We start from the raw sequence: 26,857 nt of genomic DNA, 5'->3' as shown, positions 1-26,857 counted from the left end.
ACATTGCATAAAAGTAGACAAATTTCCGCATCCCCCAAGAAGAGTGATGTTACGTAAAATCCCACACTTAGGGTCACGAGATAATGTAACATCTATATTGCTCTGCTCTAAGAGCTTAAGGTTAAATAGATTATATGTATACCATTCGGATACCTTCTGAGTATTCCTTCCTACAACCACTGAATTGCAGAGCCTGGATAGTTCCTAAAACTAAAAGCTAAAACAATACAGGAGGTCTTCCGATGGGTAAAGATCTATGAGTTCAATTCCAAGCAGAGGATTTGAACCCCAAAGAATAAAAAATCTGGCTACCTATATCTGAAGTGTCCCAGTAAGGATGACAACAATCACGTGGTGCTTTCTGGTAGTCAAATGTAACTAATTATAAAAATAAGTTCTCGGGTGTGGTAAATATACTTGTTTTTTTATTGTTGTTTTTAGCAGCGACTGGAAGAAACTTATTTTAAAATAAATCCTGAGATTGGTTTAGTTTTAAATTTGTGTAATATATTATTTCCTGCGAGACCACCTACTGCCACCGGTAGCCTCCCATCGTCCAGTGCGATCCCACAGAGTTGGCCTCCTCAGGGTGCCGTCGGCCAGACAGTGTCAGCTAGCGACCCCCAGGGGGAGAGCCTTCTCTGTGGGAGCGCCTTCCCTCTGGAATGAGCGGCCCCCGGAGCTTCGCATAATCCCCGACCTCCGGTCCTTCCGACGCGCCCTAAAAAGTTGTCTTTTCCAGCAAGCCGGCCTGGCCTGAACAAAACAAATCAAAGTATTGATTATTGTTAATTTTAATTTTAATTCTTTTAAAAAAATGTGTTATTGTTAATTTTAATTGGGTTTGGGGATATCCTATTTAATTTCTTTTTAACTTTTGAAGTATGTGTTTCTTTTAATGTTGTACGCCGCCCTGAGTGCTTGGGAGAAGGGCGGCCTATAAATTGAATAAACCTCAACCAAACCTCAACTTATTTCACCAGAAAAAAAATATTTGCAAGAACTCTTTTTCAAACAAAGTAACGTATTTGTCAGATACTCTCAACAAAAAGATCCCCATACTGACCAATAAAATAAATACAAAAGCCTTAGTTCTTTCATTTTTAGTATTTCCACTCTATACTCAACAGCTGATGTAAGAGATAAATCTTACAAGCTCGTGAAGGTAAACAACAGCTAAAATTTGGAATGCTACAATTTCTTACTGTTGCAACAAAGGCTTTTCTGTCAGCATGTGATAAATCTGACCCACAGACCGCAGGTTTGACATCCCTGGCTTAAACTGTATTTTAGGACACCAGTTTTTTGGTATTTTTCTCCCCCAAAAGTTATGTAAAATGGTGATGGTAGTCAGAGGTACTTATTTATCCATTTCATTCATGCAGAAGAAATATATATATTGTAAACAATAGCAATAGCAATAGCAGTTAGACTTATATACCGCTCCATAGGGCTTTCAGCCCTCTCTAAGCGGTTTACAGAGTCAGCATATCGCCCCCACAGTCTGGGTCCTCATTTCACCCACCTCGGAAGGATGGAAGGCTGAGTCAACCTTGAGCCAGTGAGATTAGAACCGCTGAACTGCAGATAACAGTCAGCTGAAGTGGCCTGCAGTACTGCACCCTAACCACTGCGCCACCTCGGCATGAGAACATGAGGCTAAATTTAGAGTAGACTGAGAACCAATACTGATTCCCTCCCCTCCTTTTTTCGTCTATTATTTTACAGGTAATCCTCACCACATGGCAGTAATTTGGACTAGAATCTTCATCACTAAGAGATGCAGTCATGAAGTGGAATATTATGAGACCATATTGCGTAGTGATGACACCTATGGTAGCTCTCTCTGTTGGTAAATAAAAACAGGACCTTATGTGATTGTGACTTCCTGCCTGCTTCCCACAAGCAGAGTCACTGGGGAAGCTGGCTGGAAGTCATGAATCCTGGGTGGCTTGAAAAGAATCCAGTGAGCAGATGTGTAGTATGGAATAAGGTGAGGAATTGCAGCAATGAGTACATGTATGTTAGGTGGGGTTGCTGCCACACTGTGCGAGTGTGTGTAGGCTAGGGAGGGGACGCTGCAGTACAAGTGCACTATGGAGTATGAGATCTCTGGGATCTCACATTCTGTAAGCGGCTCCCCAGGATAAAAGGCAGCAAGGACCAACTTGCAACCTTCCCTGCAGGCTTCCCCAGTGACTTTGCTTACGGGAAACTAGAAGCGAAGGTTACAAATGGTGATCACAGGATAGCAGGATGTTGCAACCATCATATAAGTTGGTTGCCAAATGCTTGTTTTGCAATCCTGGACTCTAGGGATGATATAATCTGCCGGTCAATGTCGGCTGGCGACCCCCCGGGGGAGGGCCTTCTCAGTAGCTGCTCCGGCCCTCTGGAACGATCTCCCCGTTGAGATCCGGACCCTTACTACCCTTCCGGCCTTCCGCAAAGCGACCAAGACCTGGCTGTTCCGGCAGGCCTGGGGCTGTTGAATTGTCCAGCCCCATCCTAAGTTATGAATGTTGTTGAATTTTTAATTGTTGTTTTTATTTTCTTTATTCCCCCTTCCCTTTTTATTGTAAGCCGCCCTGAGTCTTTCGAGAGTGGGCGGCATACAAATTAAATAAATAAATAAATAAATAAATAAATAATAGCTGGAACTTTGAATTTTGAGGGCTGATTATAAGTACCGCTTGTTCAGCACTGTCACAATTTCGAACGATCACTGAATGAGTGGTTATCAACTAAAAACTACCTATATAAATGTAATTAATTCTTCTAACTTAGACAATTCAAAATCCTATCGAATCTCTCCGTGCTCTTTGTATGTATCTTAAAAAAACTGTAAAAAAAAATTGTACTGATATGAACATCTGACACTTTCAGCGTTTCATTACAATGAATTAAAATGGATATAAAAAGAAAACTGCGCTCACAGAAGACCTTACAAAAATTAGAGAGCGAAACAATCATCTTTCTTTCCTGAGGTGTCAAAGAAACCACCACAATAATAGCAATAGCAGTTAGACTTATATACCGCTTCATAGGGCTTTCAGCCCTCTCTAAGCGGTTTACAGAGTCAGCATATTGCCCCCACAATCTGGGTCCTCATTTTACCCACCTCGGAAGGATGGAAGGCTGAGTCAACCTTGAGCCGGTGAGATTTGAACAGCCGAACTGCAGATAACAGTCAGCTGAAGTGGCCTGCAGTACTGCACCCTAACCACTACGCCACCTCGGCGCACAAAAAAGTAACCTGACTGGTTTTGGTTGAGATTAAGAAGATACAAGTTGCGCAAGAAGAAGGAGATCGTGAAATGAGAAAAAAAGAGCAGGAAGGAAGATCTAAGGAATGTTAGAAACTTTGGAGGAAAGCTTTGGCGGAAGGGAAGTTCTATAAGGTCGCTGAAAGGGCTGCTGAACTGTGAACTTACAGGAATGGATCGACTCAGGTATCTTGCTGAAGGAGCAGCGAGCCCCGTGAAAGATCTGAAGGTGTTGTAGTCCTCAGCCAGGACGTTGGGAGAATTGACATAGTTGTTGAGGTTGGTAGTGCTACTGCCTCTCCTGTTGTACAGGTTGTTGTTCAGCTCATGAGCGTTTCCGGCAGGCAACAGTGCACTGCCATTCAAATGACTGGAGAGTTGGCTTACAGAATAACCTGTCCTAGAGGGTGATAATGTCAGTTTGCTCTCAGCATCATCTGAAGCAGCATGCAGGTTCCCTAGAGAACTGGCTAACCTGGAGTTTATGGAAAAGCTGAATGGAAAACACACGTGGAGTAAAAAAGACACACCAAATGTATGCACAGGTGATGATCAATGCAAGACATGCTTTAAAAGGCACTTGGAGAGGGGGAAAAAATCACTTTCTCAATATTAAATGGTGGCAACATACAGCTTCAAGGCGCTAGTCGTCACTTATAAAGCCCTTCATGGTATTGGACCCGGGGACTTGAGAGACCGCCTGCTGCCAATTACCTCCAATAGACCGATTAGATCCCACAGATTAGGCCTCCTCCGAATTCCATCCGCCGGCCAATGCCGACCGGCGACTACCCGGAGGAGAGCCTTCTCTGTGGCTGCTCCGACCCTCTGGAACGAGCTCCCCGTGGGGATTCGAACCCTCACCACCCTCCAGGCCTTCCGCAAAGCCCTTAAAACCTGGCTGTTCCGACAGGCCTGGGGCTAAAGAGCTTTTGCCCCCCTTCTCGAATGGTATGGTTGTTGTGTGTTTTTAAATTTTGTATTGTTATGTTTGTCTTTTTATCCCCCTGTCTGTACCCCCTTCCCTGACTGAATTGTGAGCCGCCCTGAGTCCCCTTCGGGGAAAAGGGCGGCATATAAATGTAATAAATCCAATCCAATCCAATTCTTTCGGTAAATTATGGGGAAACCATTGGGAACATTTCAGGATAAAGAACAGTTGCAAAAGGATTGCAGTGCTTTGAAGAAATACATAGGTGTAATCTCCAGTGACGCTGGAACTTTATGCAACATTTTTCTTGTTGGTTATTTCTAACATTTGTTACTTAAAGGGGGTTTTCTTCTGGTTTCTATAAGCTGGCGTAGGCCAGTATGAGAGAAGTTGTTTTGAAAAAAACATGCATGTAGCTCTTTTAATATGAGATCAATGGGATGGTATGAATGTAATTTTATTAGTGCTCATAGCCACTTCTTCCCATAGTCAAACTAAGGTATCAGAAGCAAGTATTTGAAGTTACATCAAAGACATATGTTAAGATTTCTTATATAAGAAACCCCAATTACAAATAAAAAATACAGTATTTGTTCCTATACCCCCTCTTCCCAAAAGGCAAAAAGACATAGCAGAATAAAGAAATACCTTTTAAAATTTGGAACTGAGGATGGAGCATGTCTGTTTATTCTCTTTGCTGTGGGCGATGACGAAACCATTGCTTTGGTGGCCTTCAAAGGAGATATGGACCCTTGAGAGAGAGCTGCTGTATTCAATCTGAAAAGTACACCAATAGGAAGCAAAAGTATGTTCATACGATTGGCAGAATATTCACTTTTCCATTCTTCATTTAGTTTGCATACCAGAACCTCTGAATATAAATCTTTGCATAAATAAATAATATTAAAACATCCTCAGGGTATGCATGTGATGAATTATGTCTTCTATAACCGGGATCTAAGGCTGTCTGGACACAATAAAACTTTATGGAGGAACAGGAAAATATTTTATTCTAGGAGCACAGGTCTTTGTGTGAATCAGAACGTTGTGCCAAAGGATCTCCCATCCTTTGGGTACTTTTCAGGGGTCGTGTTTCGTCTTGGTCTGCAAATAAAATTTTGACGTAATTCAGGAGTGTCTCTAAAGAAGAATATGACTAAAAAAGTCTTTCATACTTGAAGAAAACTACAAATGAACCTTTAGGTAGAAATTTCAAGCAGTGAACAGCAGAGAGGTTTACTGCAGAAGTACAATGTTTTTTGAACATCATTTTATTCATTTAAAATTGTGGATGCCTACACAGTAAAACAGATTCTTAAAATATAACGGCAGATGTTGTTATTTTTCAATACCGAATGCACAGGTTAATTCCAATGTTTTGATTTTTCCTAATTATTTCCTCTTTTTTTTTAAAAAAAATTATTTTACAAGGCACCTACCCCTCCCACCCAAATCAGAATGTTAACAGACACATCCCTGATTATCCATTTCAAAAGTGACAACTACTTTGATTACAATCATGTTTGAAATTTAGCATCAAATGATCCATCTCTGATTTTTTTTTTGCCTTGACTTGTTTGCACTGATGCCCTAATATTTTTGCTTAGGAGACCTTGCTAATAATCTCTGTTATTTAGTTTCTGAATGAAATCATTTAAAAGAGGTGGGAGAAAGCTCCATTAATATGCTGATAATCCCTCCCTATCTATCTATCTATCTATCTATCTATCTATCTATCTATCTATCTATCTATCTATCTATCTATCCATCCATCCATCCATCCATCCATCCATCCATCCATCCATCCATCCATCTATCTATCTCCCTCTGTCCCTCCCTCTCTCCTAACATGGTGTAAATGCTGGTTGAATTAGGATGAAACCCATGATCCTCAAAATGGATGAGTAATGGATTGAATTATAGGTTATGTGTAAAATCTGTTGGGTTTTTTCCCCCTTAAATCCAAGTAAATCCAAGTTTGGACAGGTTTTTACAATTCTGCAGTAAAGGAATTTAGTAGTGCAGATAGAGAACACGGTTAGAAATATATTTTATATTTCTAGTTAGCCAACTGCATCTCCTCCTAAAAAGGATGGGCTGAAAATCATTCGGAGATTCTTGGCACCCAGCTTAGACTATCATAATGCAACTTGCAGGAAAAACACTTACGACTTGAAATTTCAGAAGTATTTCAAAGAATGAACCTGCTATTGGATTAATGAGGCGTGTTCTGAACAACTAACTCCAAATCCACAACTTATGTAGACAATTGAGAAAGCTGATCTATATACCTTTATATTTATATAAACTGTATTGCATTGTTAAGGTGGGTCTTCCTTAATGCTGGCATTTCTATGTCAGCTCAAAGCACTCTTCCCCTGGCAGGCATTTAAGATTGTGCCTCCCTCACAATGTTTGGTTTTTAAATTGCTGCCAATAGTTTTCAGGAAAAGAGCTGTAAGGGACAGCAGGCAAATGACAGACTATACAAAATCTGCTTCCTCTGAAGCACTTTTTTTGGGATAAAATCCAAAGTCCCATACATCTTCAAAAGCTAACTTGCCCCATGGACATGTATCAGTGCTACTATGCTGTGATACATGAATCAAGCTTTAATTTGCTTTAAATATTAGCATGAATATATCTATAAAGAATTACATATCAAGCCATGACACCGAATGTTATAGAGCTTTCCAAAATTTTATTTTTGCTCATTAAAGTTTCAAAGAACAAGAAATAGACGGTTCACCAACAAATGAGCGCTCGATAAAAGTGCGCCACCGAAACCGCAGCGAGAAAACGAGTTTGAAATTGTGCCGACGAATGAGCGCAGAAGCGCGCCGACAAAAGCGCGCCTTCAACAAACAAGTAATAACAACCTAATAACCCTAACCCTAACCATAACCCTAAACCTAACCCTTACCTTAACTTAAATCGCGCTTTTGTGGGCGCGTTGTTGTGGGCACGTTTATGACATCACGGTTTTCTCGCCGCGCTTTTGTTGTGCGCGCATTTGTCGGATCACGATAATAGACATGTATCCTCCCACACTATAGGTGTATGGACCCAGTTTATCTATTTCACAACCTTATTATTAAATGAACTCTAACACCATTCTTTGATCTACAGCTTTAACATGGAGAACAGCTTTTACATTCAATCACAGCACTATTACTATTTAGTAACGTTTAGTAAACATTTAGAATTTTAGTGCAGCAAAAATTCAGAAGGCTTCCATAAATGAAATTGCTTCCTTCTAAACAATCGAAACCAATACCTGAAGGGCTGGGATATGGATCTGACATGTGTTTTCATATCTTCTAACCTAAAAAGACAAGAGCATTTTAGATAAGAAGTATCAAACTAAAAAGGATATATATTACTGAATTTATATAGCCAATATTTACTCTTCCAACAATCCAATATATTAATTAAACACATATCCCACATATTCATAAAAGCAGTCAAGAAAGCTACCAAGCAGGCAGGCAGGTAAATATACCATGTTTCCACGAAAATAAGACGGGGTCTTATTTTCTTTTGACCCCCGAAATAAGCGCTTGGCCTTATTTTTGGAGGTCTTATTATTTTTGAGGTTCAGGAGGCAGCGAGCATGGTCACCACATGGGTACGACTGTGTTGCAATATTTTCAGGGAGGGCTTAGTGTTGTGGCCCGGCAGGAGCCGTTGGAGCTGCCACCAGACTCCGACAGCGAGGGGCCTTATGAGTCAGCCCTGGAGGAGGTAGAGGACCCTGGACAGGGTTCCGACTCCGAGCAGAGCACAGAGAGACTGGTTGGCCACCAGGTGGCGCCTGAGCCTTGGATCAGTGGGGAGGAGACAAGAGTGCAGTGATCCAGAAACCACCTGTGAGTTGTTCCGGGATGCACGCCGTTGAAGGGCTACTCAGCGTCAAGAACAACTATGTAATTACAGAAGGTAATTACGCTCAGCTGATGCTCATTAAGCTCCTCTCCAGATTATAAAAGAGACTGCTTGTGCCACGCCCTTCTTGCAGAAGTCAACGTTAAGGACTAACAAGAAACAAACTTGGCAGGCTGGATTGCTGCCAGAGTTTGTTTGCATTGCTGCCAAGGTTTGTAGGACTTGCTGCCAAAGTGCTTATCTCTTTGTTGAGTTGGCTTTCAGCCACCGAGGGTCTGGACTTATTAAAAACATTCTCATTTACGTTTGTCTCGGCTTTCGTTCCTGGACGGAGGAGGGGGGGGGTCAGAACAGCTTATTATCTAGGGAGGTCTTATTTTGGGGAAAACAGGGTAAGTAAGTAAATATATAAATAAATATATAAATAAATAACAAATACATAAATACTGGAGTGTCGCTCAGATCCTCCTCTCTGAATCTAGCAGATGTCTTCCTTAAAAGGAAATTAATTCTACCATGATCTATTTCAATGATCCTAACATGAAGAAGGTCATACAGGCAACTGAATTACAATTCCCATCATCCCACACTCTTATTTTGCTGACTAGTACTGTAGAGATGTCGGAGTTCAACACATTACCCATCTCTAGGATACGTGATAGGAGTAACATGTCAATAGTACCGCACACAAGGTTTTCATGGACAGGTTCAATCAAAAGCACATTTAGATCAACAAAATGAGGGACATATAGCAGATTGCGGTTAAGATTTAAGAACGGTGTAAAGAACGGTTGCTGGGATTGGGTATGCCTAGTTCAGGGCTAGTCAACCTTTTTATACCTACCGCCCACGTTTGTATCTCTGTTAGTAGCAATAGCAATAGCAGTTAGACTTATATACCGCTTCATAGGGCTTTCACTGAAACAGAATATAGTAAATTTTGCAAGTCTCACACATTTCACAAATCATCCTGTGTACTTCTCATATAATAACACTATTTTCCAGTAAATAAGATGACTTCTATTCAATTCTTTTGAAAAACTGTTTTTGCAACAATGGAGTTCTACATAGCAATAGCAATAGCAGTTAGACTTATATACCGCTTCATAGGGCTTTCAGCCCTCTCTAAGCGGTTTATAGAGTCAGCATATCGCCCCCAATAATCCGGGTCCTCATTTTACCCACCTCGGAAGGATGGAAGGCTGAGTCAACCCTGAGCCGGTGAGATTTGAACCGCTGAACTGCAGATAGCAGTCAGCTGAAGTGGCCTGTAGTACTGCACCCTACCCACTGCGTCACCTACTAATTTTACTTAGTAGTAAAATTTTCTAACCGCCCACCGGTTCCACAGTAATGGTGATTTATCAAGTAGGGCAGCAACTTTTGTTTATAAAAGTTATAAAGCAAAGTTACAGCAAACCCCTACCGCCCACCATGAAAGCTGGAATGCCCACTAGTGGGCGGTAGGGACCAGGTTGACTACCACGGGTCTGGTTTAATGAAAAGAAGGACTAGGGGTGACGTGATGGCAGTGTTCCAGTATTTCAGGGATTGCCACAAAGGAGAGGTAGTCAAGCTATTCTCCAAAGAGCTGAAAGCAGGACAAGAAACAAGGGATGGAAACTAATCAAGGAGAGAAAGCAACCTGGATTTAAGGAGAAATATTAGAACATAATCATTCACGTCTGAATAGCTTACCTGAGAGCTCCTGTTGTAGCTGAACGTGGCTGCCTCTGAAGTTTTAAGGCACGAAGTTCATCTCCTTGGGTCATGTCATTCTTAGCTTCTGAACCTTCTTCCAAATCATTCTGGAAAACAGAAATAATTTACTTAAGAAGTAGAACAAATCTATGACCCAGGAATCACTACAGGTTTTTCTTCTCTCACACATTATTTTGACTCCTGATAACTTACCAATAACATTTATCACTTTGAAAAGGTTTTAAGAAAAAAAGGAATAATACAACAAAAAGCAAAGTTAACTGTGAATGCACACATAACATACTGGAGGAAAATTGTAGGAAAAGAAATATAGGTAGTCCTCAACTTACAACAATTCAAATAATGACCATTCAAAGTTACAATGCGTTGTGGCCCAGCAGGAGCCGTTGGAGCTGCCACCGGACTCCGACAGCGAGGGGCCCTATGAGTTGGCTCTGGAGGATGTGGAGGACCCTGGACAGGGTTCCGACTCCGAGCAGGGCGCAGAGAGGCTGGTTGGCCACCAGGAGGCGCCTGAGCCTTGGACCAGTGGGGAGGAGACAAGGGAGTGTGATCCGGATATCAGCAGTGGGGAGCAGCCAGGGGGTTGTTCCTAGATACCCGGTACAGGAGAGCTAATAGGCGTAAGGAACAATTACGCAGTTACAGGAGGTAATTGCACTCAGCTGGTGGTAAATAGGCTCCTCTCCAGACTATAAAAGGAATGCTTGTGCACACACCCCTTTTGCAGAAGTCAACACATTAACTAATGTTGGAGAACTGTATTGTTAGCTTGGCAGGCTGGATTACTGCCAAGGCTTGTCTGTGCTGATTTGCTGCCAAGGACCAGTCTGTCTATTAATAAATTCCGTAAAGTATCTTTGGCTCGGAGTGCTTTGGTGTGGGACGAGGGGGGTCAGAACACAATGGCACTGAAAAAAGTGACTTATGACCATTTTTTTACAGTTACAACCTTTGCGGCATCTCCATGATCACGTGATCAAAATTCAGATGTTTGGCAACATCTGGTTCATACTTTTGACTGTTGCTGTGCCCCAAAAGGCACGTGATCACCTTTTGCGACCTTCTGACAAGCAGAGTCAATGGGGAAGCCAGGTTCATTTAACAACTAGGCTACTAATTTATCAACTGCAGTGATTCACTTAACAACTGTGGCCAAAAAAAAAGTCTTAAAAGGGGATAAAACTTGCTTAACAATAGAAATTTTAAGGCTCAATTGGGGTGGCAAGTCACACACTACCTGTACTTTAATAATAAAAGTACTGCACATTGAAGCAGCGAGGAGTTAAACTTGTCCCAGGTTTCTGGCCCCCACTTAGCCTGCTCCAAAACTAAAGTCACACAAAGCTTGCCAAAAGAAAGCCTTTATCAGTCTCGGCTCAGGCTGGCTGCGAGCCCAAAGTAAACACAGATGAAGTCTCTTGCAAACAGGGGTTACGCAGCAGAATGCAGAAACAAAACTCTTACAGCACCAAGTTTTCAAGAATCAAAATCACTTCTCCAAGTGTCTCACAAACTCAAACAGGATCGGAACTGAATTCTCCATAAACGAACGACGAACGAACGATGAACGTTGACTTCTGCAACCAGGGCGTGGCACCATCTGTCCTTTGATCTCCAGAAGGCGATACTAATGAGCCCCATCTGCATTGTTATTCCTGCCTCCCGACTCAACTCACAGCAAACTTCTGCTGAGTCACCTTCATCCATATGGTCATCCAGGTGTCCATATGGATGAAGGTGAAAAAACACAATGCGGTGGGAGCACATACATGGTTTCCTTCTTCTAACAAGTTGGCCAGGTCTGTAGAATTAAAGTGGTGACTACAAGTGGGGAAAAAACCAACTGCAAAGCCACAGCTGATCACGAGAGTTCTTGGTGGCTCAATTACTTTCTCTTAATCCTAGCTACTCCACTGTTTGTATGCCATCTTAAACTTGCAGGGAAATGGTGGGGTATAAATATAAAATAAATGTACTAAATAATCACACTGGCTCTTTCCATACCTCTTTAAAGTAGGAGGCAAACTTTTAATCTTGACATGTGAGGACATTTTTGTCTTCTACTTCAGGGGTGTCAAACTTGGGGCCTGTGAGCCAGAGATGTCATGCGTTGGCCATGTCCACCCTCATTTAATGACGGGGGGGCAGGGAAATTGCAACACGTCACAAGTCTGACACCCCTTTTCTACTTCCTCATCCTCCTTTAAACCTTTGGCTTAAATTAAACCAAAGTTGTATTAGGTCAGAACCAGAAATTAAATTAAAAGGAGGAAAATAAGTCATGATTGATGCGATTAATCTAATTTTCTTAGGAAACATAACCATTAAAACACTTAGTTTAGATGGTAGTTTTAGGAAAAGGCTATTGAACCCATCATATCTGCATGGGATTCCATTGCATTCAATCTTGTCCTTTATTCTTCCTATTGCAAGGCCATGCAATTTGCAATATTTTAATAATCGTACTAAGTTCTTTTACTATAAGGATTACAACACCAGTACCGTACACTGTATATGTCAAACATTTTGAATGTATTACGCTGCTGTGATAAACTTCAAATATTTTATTACTGAAATTATTGACATATTCTTCAAGTGTGGCTGGAAATTGTTCCAGTGCAACTTTACCTCTATATATTTATCCAAATTTTCAATTCTATTTGAAGTCTCGCTGATAGAAATGTCATCGAAGCCCGATAAAACTTTGCTCAAACCATCTTCATCTACTTCTTTTGCTTTCTGTTTAGTTCGGAATATGTCTCCGTAGACCCACAACATCGCCTGTTTTCTGTTCAATAACACAAAAAAATAAAATAAAATTAGCACCAGTGGCATTGTACTATAGAAAATGAGGTGTGACGTTCTTTTAAAAGATGTGTCTTTCAAACCTTTTAAGTCTCTACAATCGCACACAATTATTGGATGATCTTGTTAGTTTTTGGCTCTTATAATTCAAATATTTATTGCTACAAAATATGTGCAGCTCAGTGCTGAAATACAAATTGTTATTCGCTGAGTTTGGTTGTTTTCTGGCTGATGTTTTATTACCCAAACTAGAAAACATCGCCAGACACAACAATACAATCAAGCTCCAAGAGAATCAAGAACTCCTAAAACACTTATTTTGAATATTCTCTGGGCAACATTTTGGGGATATTGCAGATAAGAAAATGTTTACTTAGACCAGTGGTAGTCAACCTTTTTCTACCTACTGTCCACTAATTGATCTTTCTTGATGGAAAATTTTCCTTGCCGCCCGGCCAGTTTTTCCGCAAGTGCGGAATATTTTTTAGAAAGGAGGGTGTTTTTTTTCAAAAAGAAATGTACGTACATTTATGTTTTTATTTCTACTTTATGCATGTTTATAATGTTTTTAACTTTTATGAGCCAGACTAAACACTGCTTACTCTCCTCCTTTATTTTATCCCCTTTTCTCTATTTTTCTTCCCTTTTTTTTGCTAATTTTTTTTATCTTGCTGCCAAGGTCCTTATCTGTTTGTTATGCTTGGCTTTCAGCCACCGAGGTTTTGGTGTCTTGCTAATAAAGTACATTCCAGTTAAGCTTGTCTCGGCATTCGTTACTGGATGGAGGAGGGGGTCAGAACAGGTTTGGATTGAAATAGAATAGCAAGGAATATAGAAACTTCAATACAAAAATCTAACCTATGGCAGAAAAACATTTTAGATGATTAATCTGTAACACTTGCATAAAAGAAACAAGCCCATCAATCTCAAATCAATAATGGCCCCAAATAATAATTATTTTTTTATAATGCATCCTGCCTGCTCGTTACTAAAAGTTCTCTTCCTACTGTGATACCGAGCTTTGCTATTCTAATCTCTGTTGGACTGAGAAGTCATTGCAAAATTGTCTGCCCTGCTCTCACCAAAAAGCAGCTTGCCAATAGCTCTCTGCAGGAACAAGGCATCGGTGGGACCCAGTACAGAGAACAGTTCCAGGAAACCACAGATTGCCATAGATTCCCTGGCACAACCACCAGGAGGCAGTGTCCCTAAGTCCCATCACTGGCCCTTTGTTGCCACAAAGGGCACAAACCTCTGGCATAATGTTCTGCATTTGTCACAACGCTACAACGCTGGCTGAGGAATTCTGGGAGTTGAAGTTGACCCATCTTAAAAGTTGCCACGGTTGAAGAAAATTGGTCTGTACCAGGGGTGTCAAACTGGCAGCCCATGGGCCGGAATGCATCGCATGTAGTCCACGTCCGCACCAGCTCCACAAATGGGAAAAATGTCATGAAATGTCATGTGACAGCAACGTGATGTGGCAAATTTGATACATGTGGTCTATACTGTTCCAAATCATTTTGGGTGCACTGTATGAAAAAAACCCATGACCTGACAAAAGCGCACCGACAAAACTGCATCGCTAAAACCACATCATCAACGCATCAACAACAGCGTGCCGACAACAGCGCGTCGACAAAAGGGCGATTTAAGTTAAGGTAAGGGTTAGGGTTAGGGTTAGGTTCAGGGTTATGTTGTCGGCGCGATTCAGCACTCATTCGTCGGAGCGCTTTAGAACTCGCGGTTTTGTCACCGTGGTTTAGTCGGGTGTGCTTTTGTCAGTCACCCTTTTGTCGGTGAACCAAAAAAAACAAGAAGTATGGATTGTTTCAATAATTATTTTGAAGGTAGGGTTTTCACTACCCTGTTAAGTATTAAATAATAGGCAGTAATATTTGAATAGTTTTAAGGCATTCCAGCCACTTCTTGGTTCATTTTATATGATTCCTAGTAATTCACTGCGAATGTACTTTTAGGACATTACACAATAGCTGGGCAATATAGGGCCGTGACCTGACAAATGCGCGCACGACAAAAGCGTGCCGACCAAACCGCGGCGCTAAAACCGCATCATCAACGTGACGTCATCAACACGGCGACAACAGCGCGGCGATAGAAGCGCGATTTAAGTTAAGGGTTAGGTTTAGGGTTAGGTTTACAGCGCGCTTCTGTCGCCGCGCTGTTGTCGCCGCGCTTCAGTGCTCATTCGTCGGCGCGCTTTAGAACTCACGGTTTTGTCACCGCGGTTTAGTCGGGCGCGCTTTTGTCGTTCACCCTTTTGTCGGTGAACCATATAGGGCTACAGTACTGATGTAAAATCAAAATCCTTATGCAAATATCATCCTTGTGTGATTTACAGCATCTATGTGCACCCAAGTCACACTGTGGGGAGGGATCCTGCATTTTATTGAACCACTAAATCAATTTTCATCAGTAACACGTAACAACCAGATGTTCATTGCCACTGCCATAAATCCCAAAACCAGATGGTTTGATCTGATCTATTCCAATTAGCACCACAGATAGGCAGCCTTGCTAATTATCACCTTTAAGCTACTTTTAGCAAAAGTGATGGATACATTTTCCCCCTCCTACCTACCTCTCCAAAGGCAGGTGAAAAACATTAGCTGACTTCAAACAAAAACTGCATGGTTAAAAATGAACTTTAATTAGATTCTGATACTGTCTTTTGAGGATTAGATTGAGATACAGTTTATATTAAAAAAAGCACAAAATATTGACAAGGGGAAGTAACTTGTTAAGATATGTTCAGGCAACAAAACTAAGAGAAGGAGAAAACATTTTCTAGATTCTTAACCCATTCCTGGAACTACTTTAAAAAGGGCATTTTGAGACATGAGTAACACAATAAATTGAACAACATTACAGCAGCGGTGTAACATTACACATATCTTCTCCAGAACTTGTTAAACTTTGTAATAAGAACTCTAAACACAATTCAGAAGAGGGAGCTCTAAAAATGTTACTATGTTTTGTGGCCTTACTGGTTCCACCACAAAACCGCGGTAGACAAAAGCGCGCTCGACGAAAGCGCGTACGTGACGTCATCACAGCGCGACAAAAACATTGCGCTGTGAGCGGTAAATTTAAAATTAAAGCGAAAACCTTACCCTAACCCCCCCAAACCTAACCCTAAACCTAACCCTTAACCTAACCCTAAACCTAACACTTAACCTAACGCTAAACCTAACGCTAACCCTTAACCTAACGCTAAACCTAACCCTAACGCTTAACGTAACCCTAAACCTAACCCTAACCCTTAACCTAACCCTAACCCTAACCCTAACCCTTACCTTTATGTGAATCGGCTTGCTTTAATTTTATTTTAATTTTAATTTAATTTATTTTTTAATTTTTTTCGTCGCGCTGCTGATGACGTCAGGTACGCGCTTTCGTCGACCGCGGTTTTGACGGGTCACGGGCCTTACTAAATATTTATTAAACAGTAAAGAACATATTCTGGAGCATGCATTGTATGATTAATATAGTTCTCATACTTACTCTTCAAGGAAGTGTTGCTGTGGTCCAATAATAGAACCAGGCCGACACATTCGTATCCAGGCAATGGCTTCAGAATGGGTGAATTTATAGTGTTTCATTATATAACAAGCAATCAGTGTCCCTGTTCTTCCTAGACCAGCTACATTAATGGACAAAAAAGACATAAAACACTGAGTTTTAAGAGATCCACAATGCTGAATATTTGGCACTGAACAATGCCAAATATTTGCTAAAATATTTGTTTCTAGGTCTCTGACAGGGGTGGGTTGTTCGCCGGCATTCCAAAAGCAATGGAAAAACTGAAAATGGATAAATTAATTAAATAAGACAGACTAGTGGGGGAAAAGAGAAGGGACGCTGCTGCTTCCTCTATCTTTTCAGGTTTTCCAAGTAAAATAATTCTATTTAAATTATATGGAATAGAAGATTCAAGCTGTTAAGGCACACTCCGCACAAATTATATGGAAGTTCATTAGTACTCTTACACATGCAAAAAAGCGGAATCTTCTAAAGAATACTAAAGAGATTTTTTTTTTAAAAAAAGAGATGCAACAGCATCATTCAATGGAATAAAAATGACTGCATAGATAGGAAAAATCAGTGCAACGTTTTAGCTTAGGCAAGAGTTTTAAAATGTGTAGTTTGGAGTAATTTATACAAGTCGATGTGTATGTATGCATGTATCAGTGGTGGGATTCAAATAATTTAACAACCGGTTCTCTGTCCTAATGACCAGGTGGGTAGGCAGGGGCTTAGTGGTCATGTCACCGTGTGGGCATGGCCCACTCAACGCCACTCAGGTCGATGGGCGCTTCGCCTTAGCTGTTACAATGTAATAAGGGTTAACCGGAGAGGCAGTTTCTGTAAGCAGGTCAATAAAGATTAGGCTAGAAACAACACCAGAATGTTTCCTTCCTGCCTTCCTTACAGGATTAGCCCCGTAAAGCAGGAAAAAACCAAAGGAAGATTTCTTCCAACAACCGGTTCTCTGAATCTCTTAGAAAGTTACCAACCGGTTCTCCCGGATAGGTGCGAACTGGCTGAATCCCACCACCGGTATGTGTGTGTGTGTATATATGTGTGTGTGTATGTGCGTATGTATGTATGTATGTATGTATGTATGTACGTATATACATATATACGTATTTATGTATGTGTATGTATGTATGTGTATGTGTGTGTGTGTGTGTGTGTGTGTGTGTGTGTAGGTCTTTGGTTATTCGGGTTTTCTCCCGCGTAAAATTCTCCCGTGTAACACCCGCGAAAACCTCATAAAACACACACACAAACACACACACACGTGTGTGTGTGTGTGTGTGTGTGTGTGTGTGTTGTATTTGTGCTGATAAATAAATAAAGGGAGACTAGTATAGATCTATTTCAAGCTATTTAGCTCTCATCAGCTAGCCATACCCTTACTGGGATTCGAACCTGGGCTGTATTGCATCTTAGGCAGACGTCTTAGCCATTAAGCCACAAGGTCCTCCTCCTGATCAGCTGAAGCCAGGGAAGAAGGTATATATTTAATGTCACAACCCCTGGTATGCCCCAATTATGGGAGGAAGCTAACTGCTTCCATACACACATACACATACACACATACATACAGTATATGGATAGAAATTTTAATTCTAATGGCTTTTTTATTTTTACAGATTCTGCATTGCAATTCAGACTAACCTTTACAGTGTACAGCTATGGCGCCTTCTGCTTCCTCACAGATGTTCAAAAACTGTTGCAATATGCTGTCACTCGGGGTGCTTCCATCAATGAAGAATAAGTCGTAGTGCTCAAATCCACCATCTGTGAAGCGTTTGGCTTCATAAATCTTTTTGTTGAGTCTTATGATGGTCGTTACGTTGTGCTTCCTAAAGTATGGGAAATAGGCTTCGGGGGCATGAAGCGGATAACCTACAAACAAGCAGAATGAGAACACTTGGATGTTTCCAGCTCCTCTCCAAGTTAGAACAGGGTATGATGAAAACAAACTATTTTCAAATAATACTAATATTGAGGGGTCTCCGAGTTTGGTTGGTCATTTTCTTGCAGGCATTTCATTGCCTAATTATGTAACATCATGATGCTCGTTTCGGTAATATAAATATTATTAGGAAAGTCTATTCGAAGTTGCAAAGCTGAATGCTTTACTGTTACAGTCAAAATATCTTAAGTAACAATATTTGACCCCTTCTTTGTGGCAGCCTCTCAAATACTGGAACACTGAAGTCATATCACCCCCAGTCCTTTTCTCTAGATTGGCTATACTCAATTCCGGCAACCGTTCTTCATATGCTTTTGCCTCCAGGCCTTCTTTGCAATAGTTTTTAAAAAGTCTGAATATTTGGAAAGTACTATATACAACTGTAAATATTTGGGAACGACTTGGCATTGTTATTTTGACTGATATCCTATTTCTTCCTTTTAAACAAATATATTACAGTGAAATTTTACAGGCATATGTTTTGTTTATTTTCATCACTTCTTTTTATACAACTTCTTAAAATAGTACCAAAATGAAATTGTTCAATAGATAGATACAAATTTAAGGTAATATTCACTTATTTTATAAGGCTGGGGTAAAACTAATATTTGGGTGTGTTGTGGCCCAGCAGGAGCCATTGGAGCTGCCACCAGACTCCGACAGCGAGGGGCCCTATGAGTCGGCTCTGGAGGACCCTGGACAGGGTTCCGACTCCGAGCAGGGCACAGAGAGGCTGGTTGGCCACCAGGAGCTGCCTGAGCCTTGGACCAGTGGGGAGGAGACAAGGGAGAGTGATCCGGATGCCAGCAGTGAGTTGTTTATGGATGCCCGGCACCGAAGAGCTAATAGGCATCAGAAACAGTTGCGCAGTTACAGGAGGTAATTGCACTCAGCTGGTGGTCATTAGGCTCCTCTCCAGACTATAAAAGGTCTGCTTGTGCACACGCCCCTCTTGCAGAAGTCAACGCAGGAACTAATGTTGGAGAACATTATTGTGAGCTTGGCAGGCTGGATTGCTGCCCAAGCTTTTCTGTGCCGGTTTGCTGCCAAGGTCCTGTCTGTCTGTTAATTAAATGCCATAACTTATCTTTGGCTCGGAGTGTGTTGGTGTGGGACGAGGGGGGAAACAGGGTGGCATCAATATTTAGGGGTAGCATCCACGCAATTGTAGGTGCATATTTGTTCTAAACATTAAAAATTCAGCAACAACCTTGTATTCTTTTATTATGATGCTTTAAAGTATTTTGTACAGATTTGCTACACTGTGTTGTTGTGCCCGGTCCTTGAAAAATAAAGAATCCTCATATCCAAAATCAAAGTTGTAATTACCCGTTTGAAGTTTACTTTTTAAAAAAACTTTAAACTTATATTTAAATTTTCTTTTGCTAAGAATTGAAGGAAGCTCACCACGTCATTTCAGATTTGTTCATCCAAAGGTTCCTAATAGTTAAAAAGCAGTTAGAAAACCATTTCTAAAAGTGATTTTAAAAGGTTATATACGAATCTAGTGTTCTTTGAAGGTCCTGACTGTGGTTAGAACAAGATGGCTATTATCTCCCAGAGCTCTAAATACACTGGAAATCATTATCCTGCAATCTCCTCATGAGGAGCAACTGTGGGCGATCTCAAGTCCTCTCCTTGCCTAGAGAGAAATTACAAAAATCTGATCTATTAGCTGGCTCTTCATTTAACCATGGTTGTCGTCTGTATCTCTTCAATTTATCATATCTTCCTCAGAAGTCGCAAACCTTACTTCCTAATCAATGTTTCCTCTAAGCTGCGCGCACGCAGCCGCGCACGTGGCAACAAAACTCCGCGCAGCAATTTCCAACTGCCGTGCAGTGGTTTTTGTGAGATGCCTTCCATAATAATAGGAGAGGAGAGCCAGCCTGGAGACAGTTCTAGGTCCACAAGGCAGCAAGTAGCTGAGAGAAGGGGTGTAGGGGTTGGGAGAAGGCATGGGACAGGTTCCCAGCAGCGGGTGCTTGGATTTGCCATTTGCGAGAGAGAGAAAGAGAGAGGGGGGGAGAGAGGGGGGGGAGAAAGAGAGAGGGAGAGAGAGGGAGAGCGCGAGCATGTGTATCCCTCCTTCCTTCAGCCTAACACTCTCACTGGCATCCCTGCCAGACGAGAGGGACTGCAGAGGGTCTCCTCGAGTCTAGGGCAGCGAGTCATTCAATGGGAAAGTTGCCTCTTGGAAGGAATGATCCGGCTTGGCTCACGTTTCATCTCTCCTGCCTCGTCTCTCTTGCCTGTTCACTTCTCCGTTCGGTCATTGGGCGGCAAGCCGGGTCATTCCTTCCAAGAGGCAAGTTTCCCATCGAATGACTCGCTGCCCTAGACTCGAGGAGACCCTCTGCAGTCTGCAGTCCCTCTCGTCTGGCTGGGATGCCAGCGAGAGTGTTGGGCTGAAGGAAGGAGGGATACACACGATCTCTCTCTCTCTTAGCTGACAAGTGATGTGATTTGGGTTTTTCTGCTCTGGATAAATTTTGACAAAGTGGAATGCATTGAAAATTATTAGAAGTGAATCATAACTTTTCTCTAATTCATGCATTCACTGTAGAAAGAGAATTTACCAAAGTACTACAGAGACTGTGTGTTGTGCTAATCTCTCTCTCGCTCTCCCTCCCCCCGCTCTCTCGAGTGTTAGTTGGTGGGCAGACTTAGCACTTTGTTAAGTTTGTTTCTCTGTGTGTTGTGTATATATACATGTCTCCATGGATGCAATTGTGCAAGCATATTTTTCCTCTTGAAAAGAATTTTTGGATTTCTCCTCACCAAACCTTTTAAGACTGAAAGAGTTAGAGTTGAAATATAAAGAGATTGTCAATCGCCATACTGTTAGATTGATAGGCAATTATGGACTATCTTGATTATATCCTCCTTAGAAAGAATATGCTACTGTATGGTTGAGAAAAAGATCAAACTTCATTCCATGGAAACCCAACAAAGTTCATAGAGACGATTTCTTTCTACGATAGGCTTCTTGGGTCAACAGTGAATATCAATATCAAAAATGTAGGTAGAAAATTAAGCAGGCAATAGGCAATTACAAAAAGGGAAGCCAACTTTCTAAATTCTGTTTCTTTGCACTTAGTGACTTATAAAGAGACTAAAGTTCTGAAAACCTGACCTAAATTACTATATATTTTAAATAGCTGTAAAGCTATGCTGAAAAAGTTGTCCTCACGGTATTGTGATAAATTCAATAAAAAGAAGGGAATTATTGATGAACTTAAGGAGAAATGAGAGTATTGGATAATAAATGGGCAAATAAAATTACCAAAGAGAATATTTGTACCTCAGGGTTGAAATGAGATGTTCTCTCTTATTCTTTCCTCTTCCTCTCTTCTCTCTCTGTCTTTCTCATGCTCTTTCTCTTTGTCTCTCTTCTCTTTCTCCTTTTCCATTCTTCCTTCATTTTCTCTCTCCTTCTCCCTTATCTCTCCTCTTTGTCTCTTTCTGTCTCTCTCATCCTCTTTCTCTTTGTCTCTCTTCTCTTTCTCTCTCCTTTTACATTCTTCTGTCACTTTCTGTCTCCTTTTCCCTTCTCTTTACCTCTTTCTGCCTCTCTCACCCTTTCTCTTTGTCTCTCTCTCTCCTTCTTTCCAACTCTTCTCTCACTTTCTCTCTTCTTCTCTGTCTCTTTCTGTCTCTCTTCCCTCTTTTTTCTTCCTCTCTTCCTCTCCCACACTCTTTTATCACTTTCTCTCTACCGCCCAACCTGTCCCCATAGTTATCTTCGACTGATCATGCTTGCAATAATTTACCTTTTCTAAATAGGCGCAGTCCCCTTACCGCATCCCTCACTCATCAAACACACACAGAGACATAGACACACACGCACAAAACCATTTTTCTCCATTCCAATTTGGATCCTACAAATCAACTGCTCTGTGAAACATCTGTGAAAAAAATTCAGGTGCTCAGGCATGAAAATGTGCCGCTCAAACAATATACTTTTCCACACACACTGAAAAAAAAATTAGAAGGAACATTGCTCCTAATCACTTTCAAGAAATTGCCTATTCACCATTTTCAAGCTTGTTGGTTCCAAAGTCTCTAATAGCTATGAAATGGTTAAAATGTTTTTATCAGGTGAGTTTATTTTCAACTCTGAACAAAAGAAAAATCAACCAAAGGCTTAAGAACTTAAAGAATTTGAAACAAAAACCCCAAGAGATAAATAAGCTTTTGATCTGAGGAAGTTATACATGGATGAACGGTCCAGATAAATCTGACTTTTGCAACAAGATTTTGAAATGAGCTATAAAAAAATAAACAGCTTCTTGTGGGAAACAGATGTATTTTAGCTCTCCTAAATAATATGTCGTAACAAAGATAAGTGATGATTTTAGAAACTGGATACTAGAGGGGTCTGAAAATTTCAAGCAAAAAATGGGATTTTCATTACAATGAATGGCTTTAAAACGACAATTAAAATTTCAAAAATGTGTACTTAGATAATGTGGATTTAAGAACAGAAATTCAACTGTGTTATGGGACATCGTTCAACATTCTTCACAGAACTCAATTCCACATTTACTCAAAATCTACTCTGGAGATGTGAGGGTATTTCTGGAGCAATTTTTAAAGAGGTGAACAGTTTTAATGTCGTTACTTTTAAAGCCCTACACGGTATCGGACCTGGCTACTTGAGAGACCGCCTCCTGCCAATGACCTCCCTGAGGCCTATAAGATCGCACAGATTAGGCCTCCTCCGGATTCCATCTGCCGGTCAATGTCGGCTGGCGACTCCCCCGGGGGAGGGCCTTCTCTGTTGCTGCTCCGGCCCTATGGAACGATCTCCCCGCGGAGATCCGGACCCTTACTATCCTTCCGGCCTTCCGCAAAGCGACCAAGACCTGGCTGTTCCGGCAGGCCTGGGGCTGTTGATTTTGTCCAGCCCCATCCTAAGTTGTGAATGTTGTGGACCTTTTAATGTTGTTTTGTTTTTGTATGTCTTCCCCGTCCCTTTTTTACTTGTAAGCCGCCCTGAGTCTCTTTGAGAGTGGGCGGCATACAAATTAAATAAATAAATAAATAAATAAATAAATAATGGTAAAAAGACAGAGCTTACTACCATAATACTAAATACTTGCCTTCGTACTAAAAACTATTTTTTTCAGCATTGATTTTAAAAAAATGTTTCCTAAACAACATAATATCCAAAAACCTGTATAAGGTCTTCTTGTGAATGAGATTTCTTCCTGGATTTCAATATTACCCAAAGTTGCTGCTCAGAACGATTATCTGAAGCTGTGTTTGTCAAAATAAATCTTGTGGACAGAAATTACTTGGGTAAATCATAGCAACTCTGGACTATCGTCAATGACTAGCCATGGGAAACAAAACCAAAATTCTACACCCCCCCCCCCCAAAAAAAACAGACAAATACCATTTTCAATCTTGGTCTTCGGATGTGGTCCACTAAACGCTAAGAATTTTCCAGGGACAATCCAATTGAAGTCACCATTTTCTACCCTCTACGAAGGAGAAATGAAAGGAAGGGGAAAAAACTTTTTAACAATCTCTTTCAAATGTTTGCTTTGTTCAAATATCTTGTTTTGAAAAGTTCATAAAAATGTAGTTTTGCTTTAGTATCTGAGGTGGCGCAGTGGTTAGGGTGCAGTACTGCAGGCCACTTCAGCTGACTGTGATCTGCAGTTCAGCGGTTCAAATCTCACCGGCTCAAGGTCGACTCAGCCTTCCATCCTTCCGAGGTGGGTGAAATGAGGACCCAGACTGTGGGGGCAAGTTGCTGACTCAATTTGCTAAAAAATCTGTAAACCGCTTAGAGAGGGCTGAAAGCCCTATGAAGCGGTATATAAGTCTAATTAATAAAATAAATAAATAAAATAAATAATGTCATTCATGGAAAAAGAATAAAGTTTGCTGAAAGATTACCAGAGGCAATTTGCTAGTATTTTTAAAAAATCCATCTAATTCTACCGACAAATCATCGCAAAGACCAACACTTACTGGACTTTTATTTTCAGAATTTGCAAAGGCAATGCCATTAAGGTTTGTAAAATTGAAGTTTAAAACAATTCATAATTAAAACCAATCAGCATTAACATTTTTATGTTGTAAATGCAGTTTCCTGCACTTTAAAATTTGTTGCAAGACCAAATGTACCATAACTCCTCTTATATCAAATAATGAATTATGAGTTGGAATTCTGAAATCACTGGGCATTATACTTTTAGTAGCAAGTTATAAGATAAGAAGTTGAATTAATTTTGAAAATTTAAGTACTGCCTGAAAATGTCAACTTAACAAATTGTCTTAAGTAACTTAAGTAATGTTTTTATATAGCAATTGGTTAATCTAGTTGCTTCTTATTTTTTTTAAAAATGTGACTGAGCACATATACATTTTTAACTATACTCTTGAAGCATTGTTTCAGATTTAGTGCTAATAAGTATTGTATTAGGCTAAGAGATGTCACATTACTTGTCAATAAACTACATACTAGAGTAATGAGATTCCATAAGCTAAGTGTCAAGGAAATGTAAGCTTTTTCTAAATTTGGGAAATAAACAACCAATACATTTTCCTAGATTTGTAGCAACTTAATGATTTTTTTAAATAAATGACTTTAGTACCATTAAATGATATATAAATTAGCTTGTTCATGTATCAAATAATGCTGGGGCTGTAACTTAACCTTTTATTCCTTTTCCTTGATATTTTTATGATATAGAAACTAAAAACTTATACAACAATTTAAAAATCATCGCTACTACACCAAATGTATATAAGTGCCTCAAGTACAGGGAATTTTTATAATTTCTTATCTGTAAATTAGCAATTGCATCATTTAAAACAGATACAAACCTCGTAGTGTTCATATTCATCTGCATCGAATGTCTTGAAATCAACAAATCCATGTTGTAAGGCCTAGAAAAAAAAGCATATCAAATCCTCATGAAGCTGTTCATGAAAAAAAAAAGAATCCACTCCTTTCTGAAATAATATAAATGGAATTCGTGCCTATTTTACATCTTTAGAAACTGTTTTATGCTGTTGACAGTTTATAACCAAGACAAGATTGTTACTTGTTCGTACTTCTCCCTGTACCTCTCTTCCGTGGCACGACATCAAAAGCGCGCCGACAAAACCGTGGCGCTAAAACCGTGATGTCAAAAGCGCGCCGACAACAGCGCACCGACAACAGCGCGCCTACAGAAGTGCGATTTAAGTTAAGGTAAGGTTTAGGGTTAGGTTTAGGGTTAGGTTTAGGGTTATTTTTAGGGTTATGTTACAGCGCGCTTCTGTCGGCGCGCTGTTGTCGGCGCGCTTCAGCGTTCATTCGTCTCCGTGGTTTTGACGGCGCGGTTTAGTCACACGCGCTTTTGTTGTATGCGCATTTGTGGTGGAACCCCTCTCTTCAGGAGGAAGCTTTGAAATTATCCATTCAGAGGTATGGCAAAAAAAAGCCTCCACTTTCTAAAATGGATTAACATCAAGTTAGAACACCCAAGAAATTGGAATTTTATTGGGTGGCATTGTTTTGCATGGTAACCCCCCCCCCCCTCTAGCAGCCTAAACAGGATTTATTTTCACTATTCTAGATACTGCATGTTCTATCCCAGTCTGATGTTCAAATATTGTTAATACTGTGAAACACCCCCCCCCCCAAAATGAAGTAGAGACAAACTGGGGCTGCTTCAGACAAAGCACCTCTATTGATTCTGTATATTTTTCATAGGCTGGAAAATGTTCTTAGGGTATCTTAAATGGGCACTTAAAAAGGCTTGGTCCCCTGCCCTCCCAATCTATGTTGTTTTATTCATAATTATGCCCTCAAAGGGTTTTTAAAAAATGCAAAAGAGGAAAACCATAAAACACCCTACTGAACCTACTGAAAGATTACATTTGACTTGAAGGGTGAATGGCAAACTAGGGCTGATCATGGCCTACCAATGTTCTGTGTTACACTCTTGAAAAATATCTAAGAAGCTATTTTCTTTCGTGACCCGACAAAAGCGCGCCGACAAAACCGTGTCGCTAAAACCACGTCGCTAAAACCGCGTCATCAACGTGCCGACAACAGCGTGCCGACAACAGCGGGTCGACAGAAGGGCGATTTAAGGGCGATTTAAGTTAAGGTAAGGGTTAGGTTTAGGGTTAGCGTTAGGGTTAGCGTTACGTTTAGGGGTAGGGTTAGTGTTACGTTTAGGGTTAGGGTTAGCATTAGGTTCACAGTGCGCTTCTGTCACTGCGCTGTTGTCGGCGCGATTCAGCGCTCATTCATCGATGCGGTTTAGAACTTGCAGTTTTGTCACCGCGGTTTAGTCAGTCACGGTTTTGTCGGTCGCCCTTTTGTCGGTGAACCATTTTCTTTCCCTTCAGCACTGTAAGATTACCTTTTTTAGTCCTTGTAGACAGTCGAGAATAGATAGATTATATGTACAGTTCCCAAACGAAGCATCCCTATGAAAAGAAAATATTAACATGTCAGAGAAACAGTGAGCAGCTATGTATCACAATAACACTGAAGGGACTGATGTATGGGCCTCCAAGCTTTTAGATTTTTAAAATTGTCAATCTTGATTATCAGAGTTCAATTATACGCCTGAATCTGTAGAGAGGGATCACTTCGACTAACTAAAGAATGTGTGTTCATTTAAAAGATTAATAGTATTATTTTAAAATGATTACCCCCAAAGGAGGAAAATTGCACAGTATCTCTGGACACTTTAGATTCCCATTTAATGGAATTATTCTAAA

General features: G+C 40.6%; 1 protein-coding gene across 3 annotated transcripts in view; it reads right to left on the bottom strand.

Annotated features, from left to right (window-relative positions):
* The window catches only part of CDC14A (cell division cycle 14A), a 76,861-nt gene that overhangs the window by 6,000 nt on the left and 44,004 nt on the right, over positions 1 to 26,857 (bottom strand). For 2 of the 3 annotated variants that reach the window (XM_032217564.1, XM_032217565.1), the window contains exons 6-15: positions 26,494 to 26,560; positions 24,962 to 25,024; positions 23,520 to 23,607; positions 17,818 to 18,048; positions 16,138 to 16,276; positions 12,436 to 12,595; positions 9,781 to 9,890; positions 7,475 to 7,522; positions 4,846 to 4,974; positions 3,435 to 3,759 (exon numbers count right to left, since the gene is read on the bottom strand). In XM_032217564.1, coding sequence (XP_032073455.1) covers positions 3,435 to 3,759; positions 4,846 to 4,974; positions 7,475 to 7,522; positions 9,781 to 9,890; positions 12,436 to 12,595; positions 16,138 to 16,276; positions 17,818 to 18,048; positions 23,520 to 23,607; positions 24,962 to 25,024; positions 26,494 to 26,560 — 1,360 coding nt within the window. The remainder of the gene's footprint in view (positions 1 to 3,434; positions 3,760 to 4,845; positions 4,975 to 7,474; positions 7,523 to 9,780; positions 9,891 to 12,435; positions 12,596 to 16,137; positions 16,277 to 17,817; positions 18,049 to 23,519; positions 23,608 to 24,961; positions 25,025 to 26,493; positions 26,561 to 26,857) is intronic. The other variant, XM_032217566.1, reaches the window with a different exon arrangement.

Source organism: Thamnophis elegans, chromosome 5 (genome assembly GCF_009769535.1).
Source record: "Thamnophis elegans isolate rThaEle1 chromosome 5, rThaEle1.pri, whole genome shotgun sequence".
Classification (NCBI taxonomy): Eukaryota; Metazoa; Chordata; class Lepidosauria; order Squamata; family Colubridae; genus Thamnophis; species Thamnophis elegans.
This window is presented reverse-complemented; position numbering and strand designations above follow the sequence as displayed.